Source organism: Chiloscyllium punctatum, chromosome 30, assembly GCF_047496795.1.
Source record: "Chiloscyllium punctatum isolate Juve2018m chromosome 30, sChiPun1.3, whole genome shotgun sequence".
Lineage (NCBI taxonomy): Eukaryota > Metazoa > Chordata > Chondrichthyes > Orectolobiformes > Hemiscylliidae > Chiloscyllium > Chiloscyllium punctatum.
Genome location: NC_092768.1, coordinates 48,092,763 through 48,107,585, shown reverse-complemented (window position 1 = coordinate 48,107,585; position 14,823 = coordinate 48,092,763). Strand labels below are relative to the sequence as shown.

At 42.5% G+C, this 14,823-nt stretch overlaps 1 protein-coding gene across 1 annotated transcript in view; it reads left to right on the top strand.

The window, feature by feature from the left end:
- The window catches only part of LOC140455642 (uncharacterized), a 41,159-nt gene extending 35,334 nt beyond the window's left edge, over positions 1-5,825 (top strand). Inside the window, exon 3 of the mRNA XM_072550617.1 lies at positions 3,744-5,825. Coding sequence (XP_072406718.1) covers positions 3,744-4,496 — 753 coding nt within the window. The 3' untranslated portion in view covers positions 4,497-5,825. The remainder of the gene's footprint in view (positions 1-3,743) is intronic.
- The last annotated feature ends 8,998 nt before the right edge of the window (positions 5,826-14,823 follow it).

Here is a 14,823-nt window from a genome sequence, read left to right as displayed (position 1 = left end):
GTGAGAAGATCCAGCTGAGAGAGCTGTTTACTCGGTGCTTTGTGCTGAACTGTGTGACTGGAGCTGTGTGTTGGATATTGAGTGTGTTTATTGGAAGCATTTCCCTCTGATTTCCAGGCTGAGTTTTGTTGGTGACTCATTCCTCAATATGAGAGGGTGAGGTGTAAATATCTGGGAAGTGAAGAGTGTCTGAGGATCCTTACTCGTTTCCTGTTGTTGAGTTTTATGTGTGTGGTAGGTGCAGTTTATTATCTTGTGGATGGTAAATGGTCACTTGTGTGTTTGAATTGAGATGTTGATATTTGCTTTCTTTTCAAATCCCTCCAAGGTCACATCCCACCCTATCTCTCTAACTCTCCCAGGAAAGAAAAGCCTTACATTCATATACAGATTTCATAACCACCAGATGTTCCAAAGTGCTCGCCAGCAAATGAAGTACTTTATGAATTGTGGATGATGTCATAATGTCAGAAAGTGGCAGACAGTGTGTGCAGAGCAATCTCCCACTAACATTGTTGTGATGGTGTATGATTCCTAATGAAGGGCTTATGCCCGAAACGTCGATTCTCCTGCTCATTGGATGCTGTCTGACCTGTTGTGCTTTTCCAGCACCACACTCTCAACTCTGATCTCCAGCATCTGCAGTCCTGACTTTCTCCTAGGCTGTTGGTGAGGCCTTTTCTGGTGTACTGTATCCAATCTGGTCATCCTGTTACAGGAAGAATATTATTAAACTGGAGAGGCTTCAGAAAATATTTACCAGGCTGTTGCTGGGAATGAAGGGTTTGGGTTTTTAAAATAGGCTGGGAGTTTTTTAATGTTGAAGGTTGAAAGGTTACCTTTATTGAGGTTTATAAAATCATGAGGGGCATAGATAAGGTGGTAAAGGTCCTTTACCTAAGATAAGGGAGTTTAAAAGTATGGGGCATGATTTTAAGGTGAGAGGATAAAGATTTTAAAAAGACAGGGACAACTATTTTATACAGAGTGATTTGTGTGTAGAATAAACTTCCAGAGGAAGTGGTAGATGCAAGTACAATTGCAATGTTTAAAAGACATTTGAATAACTTCATGAATGGGAAAGATTTGGATGGAAATGGGCCAAGTGCATGCAGGTGGGAACTAGTTTGGTTTGTGAACATGGTTGGCATGAACATTTTGGATCAAAGGGTCTGTTTCGATGCACTGTAACGCTAAATGTTTTGTCAGTGAGGTATTGATATCATCCCTTACAGACTTGACTTTTGAAAAGAGATTTGAAGTCCCGGTGAGCAATTTAAAGGAATTGCATGACAAGATTTCAAGTTTTCAATATTTTACTCCAACAAAGCAAAGAAACATTACCTAAACTACGAGAAAGTGAGGACTTTCCATCGCCAAACCCTAACCACCTGATGCCTGAAGGAAGAATGCCTCATCTTCCGCCTTGGGGCACTGCAACCACATGGAATTAATATGGATTTCACCAGTTTCCCCATTTCCCCTCCCACCACTTTATCCCAGTCCCAACCTTCCAACTCAGCACTGCTCCCTCTTGACCTGTCCATCATACTCTCCTACCTATCACCTCTCCCCCATCTTCATCTGCCTATGGCATTCTCAGCTACCTTCCCCACAGCCCCACCCCTCCTCACATTAACTCTTAACCCCTCCGGCCCATAAGTCTCATTCCTGATGAAGGGCTTATGCCCAAAACGTTGATTCTCCTTCTCCTCAGATACTGCCTGACCTGCTTTGCTTTTGCAGCACTACACTCTCGACATTGTCTAAAATACACCAAGTCAGCAACCGTTTATTTATTCATGCATAGGATGAGAGCATCACTGGATAGGCAACATTTGTTGTCCATCCAGAGGGTAGTTAAGAGTCAGCCACATCGCTGTAGGTCTGCAACCTGACTAGGTAAGAATGGCAGTTTCCTGCCCTAAAGAGCATTAATGAATCAGATGGATTTTTCTGATAATCAATTCATGGTCATCATTAGACTTTTAATTCCAGTTTTTCTTAAAGTTGAATTCAAATTCCACCATTTGCTGTGGTGGGATTTGAACTCAGGTTCCCAGAACATTATCTAGGCCTTTGGATTAACAGTCCAGTGATAATACCACTAGGCCATCACCTTCCCTTAGCACACTGAATTGCAGAAGAAATATCTCACTTTAATTTAACAGAACTAAATATATCATGGTTATAATTTAGATTCTGCATTCTCCAGAATCTCAGTTTTTGAAGGAACTGAGTCCAAGCTCAAATCCAGCTTTCAAGAGATGCACTTTACCTAATTCACTGAATCATAACTTTCAATGATCATCGTAAGATGTTCCTCTGAGTTTTACAGAGAAGCGCTGAACCAATTGCCAATCTTCCTCTGCCTCACCAGGACAAATTTTCCAGTGTTTTAAGATTGTCACATTAATGTGCCATGTTAATGAGAGACTGTGTTCCCTGTCACATTCTGCTTGGCAGTCCACAGAAGAACCCTTCTCCTCCCTTCTGATCACACTGGCTGCAGTCTTCGAGGCCTGTCTATAATCTGTCTCACTCTCTGTCTGTAATCTCAGAGACTGAAAGTCTGTTCAGTTAGTCCCTGCTGCTGTTGTCCTTGTTTTCAGGTGTGCTAACTTTGCATCTTGCTCAGGAAGTTTCAATCTGTCCACATGGTAACCAGACCATGTGGCCTGTTGTCAGGCAGAATTGTATGATCTCGGAGCAACTTTCATGGCGGTTGTTTTAAATTTATAGTATTACAAAGACCAGTAAAACACACTTGGCCTCCACCTGCTTGAAAGAGAGAATTTGTGTGTTTGAACATTTCCTAACACTTCAGGAGGAAGCATCCCTAGGATGATGACTGAGGAGTCTCGGATCTTTCCAGATTGACAAGTTTCAGTTATATTAGCTTTCAGTGAGCTCATACTCTCCATTGCTGTCATGGTGTCTGTGAAAATGAGGGTTGGGCAGAGGAAAGAAAGTCACTGCACTGTCTCCTCCTGGTCTTCATCCAGTGTCCCTGTTGGAAACAGGGTGTATGATGGTCAAGTGAGGAAAAAGAAAGGACTTGTATCTGATTCCCCTCCACAGAGGCGAATAGCAGACTGGCATTTACTGTGGAACAATCCCTAACTGAGGAGTCAGCCCCTTCAGTTCATGAGGAGGAGCAAATCAAAGTTGGAGGAAATCACATTTCCTTTTCCTGTTTTACAGAAGGATTGCACCGTACTACACCAGAGAATACAGAGACGATAGCACAAATCCTGACCATCATTGAAAGAACAATTGTACAACTGTGGGAAGACATCCAATCCCTTTACAGCATTGCTCAACATAGAGGAGTTCGGGCATTGAAACCATCATCTGGAAACCAGTCAGATCAGAGGAGCTTTGACATATCATCAGACCTGAAACTGGTCAGTGGTGTGGAGCCTTCAATCAGAACCAACCTTCCTGAAGGTTCAGCCGTGGGTGTTGGTCAGGGTGAGGCTGGCGAAAAATGAGTGGCTCCAAATGTGGTGAGAGCTTCAATCATTCATCAAGCTTCTTGAACGAGTAATTCTTTCCTGTAAGTGAGAGACTGTTCAAAAATTAGGAGTATTCCACATATTCATGATGTATCCTAACACACTTCAGTTGTCCATGAGCTGAGCAGCAACATGGAAGGAAAACGATTTGAGTGTGAATTTTGTGACCGAGCTTTTATACACTTATCGAGGCTGGTGAGTCACCAACGCATTCATACTGGGGAGAAACCATTCAAATGCAAGATTTGTGACCAAGCTTTTGCACACTCATCAACACTCGTAAATCACCGACGGATTCACACTGGGGAGAAACCATTTAAATGTGAAGTGTGCAACAAATCATTCTCACGGTCATCGACCTTCCTCATGCACAAGTACATTCATACAGGAGAGAAACCATTCACATGTGAGGTGTGTATCAAATCTTTCTCTGATTTATCAACCCTTCGTGCTCACCAACGTACTCATAACAGGGAGAAGCTGTTCACGTGTGAAGTATGTGACAAAGCCTTCACACAGTCATCAAACCTCCTGCGCCATCAGACAATCCACACAGGGGAGAAACCCTTCAAGTGTGAGGTTTGTGGTAAAACTTTCCCGACATCTACCAGGCTTCTGATGCATCACAGGATTCACACAGGAGAGAAACACTTCAGGTGTGAGATTTGTGAGATGGCTTTCACTCAATACTCACATCTCCTGATGCACCAGAGAATTCACACAGGGGAGAAGCCTTTTAAATGTGAAGTGTGTGCTCGAGCCTTCACACAGCCATCGACACTCATGCAACACCGACGTATCCATACAGGGGAGAAACCATTCACCTGTCATCTGTGCAATAAATCATTTTCAAGGTCATCAACCCTCCGTAACCACCAACGCACTCACACAGGGGAGAAACCATTCACGTGTGAGCTGTGTGACAAAGCCTACAGACACTTGTCAACACTCCTGGCCCATCAGAGGATCCACACTTGAACTGGGAGGTTTGCATTAATGTTCTCTCTGAATCTTCAATCCTGCTGAACATCATGGAATTCAGGGTGTAAGAGTGTATGTCAAAGCTGTCAAATAGTCAGTATTTCTACTGGAACACGAATGCACTCACATAGGGGAGATGGCCAATTAATGAGAGTTCTGTAATAAAGTCTTCACACAGTTTCGAACCTCCTGAAACATCAGTAATATCCACACAGGAGATAAACCATTCCATTGTGCTATGTGTCACAGTTGTTGTGCCTTCTCCTGCTCTCTTGGCATCTCCACGTGGATGTGAACCTCGGTCACCTGCTTCCATCACACCGAGAGCTGTCTGTGTTGTTTCCCCTCTCTTGATCACACAGCGGGAGCTGTCATTCCAAATCACTGTCTATCTCAGCAGGGTCTGTCACAAACCTTTCCCTCCATTTGTCCTAGCCAATTTGACCCTTGATCTAATTTTCAAACATTACCAAAAGAAGACATCAGTATGCATTGAAGCTCCTGTATCAATTCATCATCCTTTCAGTGCAGCGTTAGGTACAAGTCACTCACTGACTCTCACTCTGTTCAAGAAGACAATCAGATACTCCATGGTTAGAAAGGCTTCAGCTTCTGATTGACCAGCATAAGGACCCAGGGGAGGAACCATTTCCTGGGGTAGTAATGGAGATACTTCAATTAATCTCAGTGTCTCTGGTCTATGGAACAGGAGAATCAGACAGGAATCCCATTCCGCATCAGTGAGCCCAGCTGGAAAGTCAAGGGAGGGCAGGATGTGCCTCGGCTCTGACAGTCTCCATTGTATCACAACATTCACTCTGTCGCTGTCCACATGCTGAATGGCCATTTGAACAGAGCACAAGAAGCCAGTCAATGTCAACAGTCTGTTCTCCAGGTCAGCACCTTGAGAATTGCAGGAAATATGAGAGAATAACAGCTTGCATTTATAGCATGCTTTCATGCAGGATGGGAAAGAAGATATCAATTCCATAACAGCAACTTGCAGTTATACAAGAGCCTTTAATATGTAAAACATCCCAAAATATTTCAGTGTGATCAAGATTAACACCAAGATAGAGAAGGAAAGACAAGGAGATGACACGGGGCAGTGGCTCAGTAGTTCGCGCTGCTGCTTCAACGCCAGGGACCCGGGTTCAGTGCCAGCCTCGGGTGACTGTCTGTGTTGAGTTTGCACAATTTCCCCATGTCTGCACGGGTTTCCTCCCACAAGTCGAAGATGTGCAGGTCACGTGAATTGGCCATGCTAAATTGCCCATAGTATTCAGGGATTTGTAGGTTAGGTGCATTTGTAGGGGTAAAATGTAGAGTAGTAGGGTAGGGGTCTGGGTGGGTTTCTCTTCACAAGGTCAGTGTGGACTCGTTGGGCTGAAGGATCTGTTTCCACACTGTAGGGATTGTATATAAGAGGTGAGGTCACTGAGTCTCTGGGAGTATTTCCTCAACCACAGGTGGTTCAGAAGAATGTGTGTCAGGATTTTCCCTGCTGTGGGCAAGAGGGAAATATGTCAATGGTTTTCTCAAATGTGATTTTTCTTCTTTCATGAAAATAGTTACAATTCTCACATTCCTGACGTAGGGTCTGTATTTCTTTTTTTTCCCCAAATCTGCAGGCTAAGTGTGGGAGCCTTGAGTTTTGAAACCCACTGGGGCTGCAGAATTTATTGTTTCTTATCTGTTAGATTACTTGTAGCAGCTCTCCCATCAATGGTGACTTGTTCATGGATTCTACACAGGACATTAGGGGATAGACTGGAGGCTGTCAACTGCCCCTGTGGATTCATGGTTGACAGGTTGTTCAGAATGTTCTGTCTAGCATTAACAGATGTTTGTCATTCTTCAGAAGAGAAACATTATCCTGTGAATGAAAGGGGTTTTGTTCATTTGACCTCAGTCTCTAGGTGGCCTTGGTGACTACAAATTTAGTTATGAAGATCACCCTGTTGCTGGATCTCTTCGGCTTTCTCTTCCACCACATGTCCTTTGTCTTCCAGATTTAAGTTTGGATGTCAACCTTGAGCTGTTGAAATGCTGCCTCCTTGAGCTGTGACTTTGGGTCATTTTGCCCATCAGTGAGGACTGATTTTTATTCTTCCAGGAAGTCACATATTTGAGAGTCACACTCACCAAGTTAGTCCTCGTGTTATCCTGTCTCACTAAAGTTCGGTGTTATTTCAGACCATTGGAACTGGGGGCCAGATTAAAGTACAGGGTTTTTAAAAAAATTCTATCTGTAGTATTCTAAGAGGGTGTCACCTGATGTGAGTATATGTATGTCTTAGTAGAGTCATAGAGATGTACAGCACGGAAACAGACCCTTCAGTCCAACCTGTCCATTCCGACCAGATTTCCCAACCCAATCTAGTCCCACTGGCCAGCACCCGTCCCATATCCCTCCAAACCCTTCCTATTCATATACCCATCCAAATGCCTCTTAAATATTGCAATTGTACCAGCCTCCACCACATCCTCTGGCAGCTCATTCCATACACATACCACCCTCTGCGTGAAAAAGTTGCCCCTTGGGTCTCTTTTATATCTTTCTCCTCTCACCCTAAACCTTTTGTCTATTTATCCTATCCATGCCCCTCATAATTTTGTAAACGTCTATAAGGTCACCCTCAGCCCCCGACGCTCCAGGGAAAACAGCCCCAGTTCAACCTCTCCCGATAGCTTAAATCCTCCAATCCTGGCAACATCCTTGTAAATCTTTTCTGAACCCTTTCAAATTTCACAACATCTTTCCGATAGGAAGCAGACCAGAATTGCATGCAATATTTCAACATTGGCCTAACCAAATGTCCTGTACAGCTGCAACATGACCTCCCAACTCCTGTACTCAATACTCTGACCAATAAAGGAAAGCATACCAAACGCCTTCTTCACTATCCTATCTACCTGCGACTCCACTTTCAAGGAGCTATAAACCTGTACTCCAAGGTCTCTTTGTTCAGCAACACTCCCTAGGACCTTACCATTAAGTGTATAAGTCTTACTAAGATTTGCTTTCCCAAAATGCAGCATCTCGCATTTATCTGAATTAAACACCATCTGCCACTTCTCAACCCATTGGCTCATCTGGTCCAGATTCTGTTGTAATCTGAGGTAACCCTCTTCGCTGTCCATGCCAACCAGATATCCCAACCCAATCTAGTCCCACCTGCCAGCACCTGGCCCATTTCCCTCCAAACCCTTCCTATTCATTTTCCCATCCAAATGCCTCTTAAATGTTGTACTTGTACCAGCCTCCACCACAATTTTGGTGTCATCTGCAAACTTACTAACTGTGCCTCTTATTTTCGCATCCAAATCATATATGTAAATGACAAAAAGAAGAAGGCCCAGTAGCGATCCTTGTGGCAATCCATTGCTCATAGGCCTCCAGTCTGAAAAACAACCCTCCACCACCTCTGTCTTCTACCTTTGAGCCAGTTCTGTATCCAAATGGCTAGTTCTCCCTGTATTCCATGAGATCTAACCTTGCTAATCAGTCTCCCATGGGGAACCTTGTCGAACGCCTTACTGAAGTCCATATAGATCACATCTACTTCTCAGCCCTCATCAATCTTCTTTGTTACTTCTTCAAAAAACTCAATCAAGTTTGTGAGACCTGATTTCCCAGGCACAAAGCCATGTTGACTATCCCTAATCAGTCCTTGCCTTTCCAAATACATGTACATCCTGTCCCACAGGATTCCTCCAACAACTTGCCCACCGGTCAGGCTGAGGTCAGGCTCACCGGTCTATAGTTCCCTGGCTTGTCCTTACCGCCCTTCCTAAACAGTTGCACCATATTTGCCAACCTCTAGTCTTCTGGCACCTCACCTGTGACTATCGATGATACAAATATCTCAGCAAGAGGCCCAGCAATCACTTCTCTAGCTTCCCACAGAGTTCTCGGTTACACCTGATCAGGTTCTGGGGATTTATCCACCTTTAACCGTTTCAAGACATTCAGCACTTCCTCTTCTGTAATCTGGACATTTTGCAAGATGTCACCATCTATTTCCCTACAATCTATATCTTCCATATCCTTTTCCACAGTAAATACTGATGCAAAATATTCATTTAGTATCTCCCCCATTTTCTGTGGTTCCATACAGGACTGCCTTGTTGATCTTTGAGGGGCCCTATTCTCTCCCTAGTTACCCTTTTGTCCTTAATATATTTGTAAAAACTCTTTGGACTCTCCTTAATTCTATTTGCCAAAGCTATTTCATGTCCCCTTTTTGCCCTCCTGATTTCCCTCTTAAGTATACTCCTACTTCCTTTATATTCTTCTAAGGATTCACTCGATCTATTCTGTCTATACCTGACATATGCTTCCTTTTTTTCTTAACCAAACTCTCAATTTCTTTACTCATCCAGTGTTCCCTATACCTACCAGCTTTCCTTTTCACCCTGACAGGAATATACTTTCTCTGGATTCTTGTTATCTCATTTTCCAGCTGTCCCTTTACCTATGAACATCTGCCTCCAATCAGCTTTCAAAAGTTCTTGCCTAATACCTTCAAAATTGGCCTTTCTCCAATTTAGAACTTCAACTTTTAGATCTGGTCTATCTTTTTCCATCACTATTTTAAAACGAATAGAATTATGGTCGCTGGCCCCAAAGTGCTCCCCCACTGACACCTCAGTCACCTGCCCTGCCTTATTTCCCAAGAGTAGGTCAGGTTTTGCACCTTCTCTAGTAGGTACATCTTCATACTGAATCAGAAAGTTGTCTTGTACGCACTTAAGAAATTCCTCTCCATCTAAACCTTTAACACTATGGCAGTCCCAGTCAGTCTTTGGAAAGTTAAAATCCCCTACCATAGCTACCCTATTATTCTTACAGATAGCTGAGATCTCCTACAAGTTTGTTTCTCAATTTCCCTCTGACTATTAGGGGGTCTATAATACAATCCCAATAAGGTGATCATCTCTTTCTTATTTCTCAGTTCCACCCAAATAACTTCCCTGGATGTATTTCCAGGAATATCCTCCCTCAGCACAGCTGTAATGCTATCCCTTATCAAAAATGCCACTCCCCCTCCTCTCTTGCCTCCCTTTCTATCCTTCCTGTAGCATTGGTATCCTGGAACATTAAGCTGCCAGTCCTGCCCATCCTAAGCCATGTTTCCATAATTGCTATGATATCCCAGTCCCATGTTCCTAACCATGGCTGAGTTCATCTGCCTTCCCTGTTAGGCCACTCGCATTGAAATAAATGCAGTTTAATTTTATTAGTCCTACCTTGTCCCTGCCTGCCCTGACTGTTTGACTCACTTCTGTTCTCAACTGTACCAGTCTCAGATTGATTTCTTTCCTCACTATCTCCCTGAGTCCCACTCCGCCACCTTACTATTTTAAATCCTCCCAAGCAGTTCTAGCAAATTTCCCTGCCAGTATATTAGTCTCCTTCCAATTTAGATGCAATCCGTCCTTCTTGTACAGGTCACTTCTACCCCAAAAGAGATTCCACTGATCCAAAAATGTGAATCCATCTCCTATACACCAACTCCTCAGCCATGCATTCATCTGCTCTATCCTCCTATTCCTGCCCTCACTAGCTCGTAGCACTGGGAGTAATCCAGATATCAGTACCCTTGAGGACCTCCTTTTTAAATTTCTGCCTAATTCTGTATCTCCCTTCAGAATCTCAACCTTTTCCCTTCCGATATCATTGGTTCCAATGTGGACAATGACCTCCTGCTGGCCCCTCTCCCCCGTGAGAACATTCTGCACCCTCTCTGAGACATCCTTGATCCTGGAACCAGAGAAATAACATACCATTCTGCTTTTTCTCTGCTGGCCACAGAAACGTCTGTCTGTACCTCTGACTACAGAATCCCCTCATACAATTGATCTCTTGGAAGCCGACATACCTCTCGTTGCATTAGAGCCAGTCTAGTAATGTGAGCCGGCTCTCAGGAGTGGATATGAGGTAGAATCAGACTCTGCTTTGGTTGATGATGTGAATTATAGACTGATCCTCTTCAGTTGAAGATGTTTGACTCATACCACAGGGAATGTTTGTACTTTTTATTCTGAGAGGACTAAAATCCTGAGTACGGTGAGGGAGTTAGAATGATGTGTTTCTTTTCACCAAAAGGCTCACGGCCCTCCAGTTCTGTACACAATACATTGATCAATGTCGCTGTGGACTGAGTGTCTGGTGCGCTTATTATTTCCAGCTCTCAGCAAATTTAATGTTTCCTTGAATGAGATTTACTCATTTATGTTTCAAATTGCATTAAGTTATGGCATCCAGAAACATTTTACATTCTTTGAGGTACTTTTTGGACCATTGCTTGTTGTGGCCAGGCAATGTGGTAGCCAATGTGTGTCCAGACAAACTCCCGCAAAACTGTAATGTGATCACAACCAGATAATCTGTTTTTGTGACATTGAATGTGGGAGCAATATTGTCCAGGACATCTGAGGTAACACCCATCTGTTCTACAATGTATGTGTTCATGGATCTTACACATATTCCTGAGAAAACAAACAGGACTCTGCTTTCACTCAACTGAAACATGATTCTTCCAACGGTGCGGCATTCTCTCAGTATTGTGTAGGAATTGTTGAGCTAATTAAAATTATGGGGTGCTTGTCCCAGAAATCAATTTAACTTTGTACCCTAACTTACAATCTTTACAGTTCTCACTGAGCTGATCTACTGCATGCAATGAAATGACGGAAACAATTAGAAGCTGTGAAGCAAAGTTGATTATTAATTATTAGCTGTTAAGTTATTCACAGTAAATATACTTAACAAAAATAGTGTAGAGAGTCTGAATTAATCCTCACTTGTCACTGGCTCTTTAAATTGCTGATAGCACTCACAGAAATCTTTGTCTTCATCCTGATTTGAATGATGTCTTGGGAAAGTTTTTCTTGATTCATTCATGGGATATGGGCAACGCTTGCTAAGCAAACAATTATTGTCCTTCCCAATTTCCTGGAGGAGGTGGTGATGAACTGCCTTCTTTAACTGCTTGCAATTTTCATTTTCTCTCTGACTTCATAAAGTGGGAGGCAGGATGTGAGTAAATTACTCTGTAAATAATTGTTAAATTTACCTTGGGATGTGGAGATGCACCCTGTGCTTTCAGAGAGGGATTCCTTGTTACTTTCCCAGTGGCAGTGAAGGAGCAATGACAAAGTTCCATGTCAGGATGGGGTGTGGTTTGAAAGGGAATTTACAGGCGGTGCTATTCCCATATTTCTGCTGCCCTTGTCCTTCTAGATGGTGAAGGTGACGGGTTTGAGAATGTCTGTACAGGAGTGATGGTGCTAACTGTCCCAGTGAAATTTTCACATCTCTGTTTTTATCAGTCATACAGTCATAATCATGGAGTCCTACAGCATGTAAACAGATGCTTTGGTCCAACCTGACCGTGCCAAACAGATATTCTAAACTGATCTAATCCCATATGCCAGCATCAGGCCTATTTTCCTCTAAACTCTTTCCTATTCATATTCCCATCCAGATGTCATAGAGACGCAGAGATGTACAGCATTGAAACTGACCCTTCAGTCCAACCCGTCCATGCCGACCAGATATCCCAACCCAATCTAGTCCCACCTGCCAGCAGCTGGCCCATATCCCTCCAAGCCCTTCCATGTTACCCTTCAGATCCTGTTTAAATCTTTTTCCTCTCACCTTAAACCTATGCCCTCTAGTTTTGGACTCACCCACCCTTGAAAAATGACCTTGGATTATTCACTCTATCCATGTCCCTCATGATTTTACAAATCTCTTTAATGTCACCCCTCAGCCTCCGATACTCCAGGGAAAACAACCCCAGCCCATTCAGCCTCTCCAATCCCAGTAACATTGTTGTAAATCTTTTCTGAACCCTTACAAGTTTAACAACATTCTTCCTATAGAAAGGTGTCCAGAATTGTACGCAGTATTTTACAAATGGCCTCACCATGTCATTTACAGCTGCAATGTGATGTCCCAACTCCTATCCAAGATCGAAAAGGTGATGAAAAACTCAAGAATAATACAAACTGAGGGCTGAGGTAAGGTTAACCTCAAAGGAGGTTCACATGGTAAGTTAAGGGGGATGAGAGGGAAACAGCAGTTGGGCTTAATTATTGCAACAAAAAGACCACAAGCTCCTCCAGAGGTGGCGGTGGATGGTGGGGTGGGGGAATGCTGTTGCTATAAATGTTGAACAAGACTAGACAGGATAAACACTGGAAGGATGTTCCCTATCACCTCGGAATCCAGGATAGGGCTCACAGTCTAAGAATACAGGATGGGCTATTTAGGACTAAGACGAGGAGAAATTTCTTCACCCAGAAAGTGGTAAGTCTATGGAATTCTCTATAACAGAAAGCAGTGAAGGCCAAAACATTGAATGTTTTCAAAGAATTAGGTATATAGTTATTAGGGCTAAAGGGATAAAAGGATATGGGGGAGGAAGTGGGAACAGAGTACTGAGTTGGATGGTCAGCCCTAATCGTACTGAATGGGGGAGCAGGTTTGAAGGGCTGACTGACCTATTCCTGTTCAGATTTTTTTCGAAAGAGGTAAAGCTGGATGGCATTTTCACGTGCCTGAATAATCATGAAACAATTTGAACAGTTTTAGTGATCACTGCTTGACACAATCCAACCAAATTTTAGCAACAGACCAAAAACTCAGTTGTCTGTTAGAAACAGTCAAACCTGAAGCTGTCTTACATTTAAGAGGCTGAAGGCAGTGAGCTTTATGAAGGGAAGCAACAACGTTAAAAGATGGTAACAATTTCAGTGAGGAGAAGGACACCAGTGATGGTGCAGGAAGGAACCATTTAGTAAATTAGCAGCTGGACGAATCAAAATCAATGGCTAGATAGTTGGAAATTCCAGAGTGCAGAGAGTATTTCAGGGCAAAACCTAGTGTAATACTTAATTGGTGGTGGGAAGGAGGGAGCTGTACAGACCAAGAATTTCAAAAGCAAATGTAGGGGTGAAAGCTTTGGCAAACTGGGGATATCAGCATGGGTAAACACAGAAATGGGAACTAGAGAACACGATATGGGCTTGGATCTCAAGCGATAGGACTTATCATAACCCATTAGTTAATTAAAAGTAAGTTGCCAGCTTTATCGTGGCTCAGCTCATGTAAAACCAGATGTTCACTCCTTATTCTCAATGCTGTCTCCAGATGTTGCCTGAAAAATAAACAAGTTTCATTCCCATGAATCATGATGCTTCCTTATCACAATTATCTGGCCATTTAGCCTCGTCAAGTTGTTTTCACACACACATTGGAACCAGCTACTCACATTCAGATAGACATTAGCATCAGGTGGGAAGCGGTGTCTCTCTCAGTGACACAGAAAGGATGGGCAAAGAAGAGTCTCAAATGATTGATCATTTAGTTGTATCTCTAGAGTCAATGCATTTGAAGACTAATTAAATGACCTGTAGACTATCCTTGGCCTTATCATTACAGAGAGGAATTAATGCTAAGTGTGAAAGGATTTGGGTCTTTACCTGAATTTAGTCTAATTTTCAGAAAAAGGAATACTGTAAATATCCTGAGACAATTAATAACCTAATTATAATCAGCAAGAAGATTCTTCATTTTCCCACTGAGCTATACCACCATTTCTTGAAACACAAAGATGCTGAAATATTAATGAGGAAATGATCCAGTAAATGTGTACACACTGCATTGATCGTGAAGCCAATCAGATCATAATGTGCCACGCTTAAACAAAACTGCTTTTGTCCATTTCACACAATTTTAATAGTGTTTCTTAAAATTTTCAAAATTTTGCATGAGTAGCTGTTTTTAGAGTAGAACTCCTTTGACAAATAAGCAACTGCCACAAGCAAACAGTTTATACCAATTAATATAATTTTCTCAGTGTAATCCAGCTAAAATTGATGGTATCAGGATTTTTTTAAATGTCAGTTATGTCAATTGAAAATTGAACTTTTGTGATCTTTAATGCTGGTTTATTAAACATCAGCCATGAAGCTGGTCCTCGCCACAGAAATTACCAGAACCCAGATGGGAATAATGAATTTCTGGCAATTGCACTTTTTGAGGCTGCTCTTCAAGTTATATTCATAACTCCAGTCTACATGGTGTGGACAGCAATTATTTTAGCCAATCACAAAGTAATCGTTTATTTCATTTGACTATTTCTCCTGTCCATGTTACATAAAGTAGTTTCAGATCATCATAAGTGGCATTATCTCGATAATATTGCAAAGAGTTTCTGCTTTGTTTTTAAATTTATAATGTGGTTTAAAATGCTGCCCTTTCTATCTTTATTATACTGAAGGCAGGAGGACAGTTAATTGCTCTGTCGCA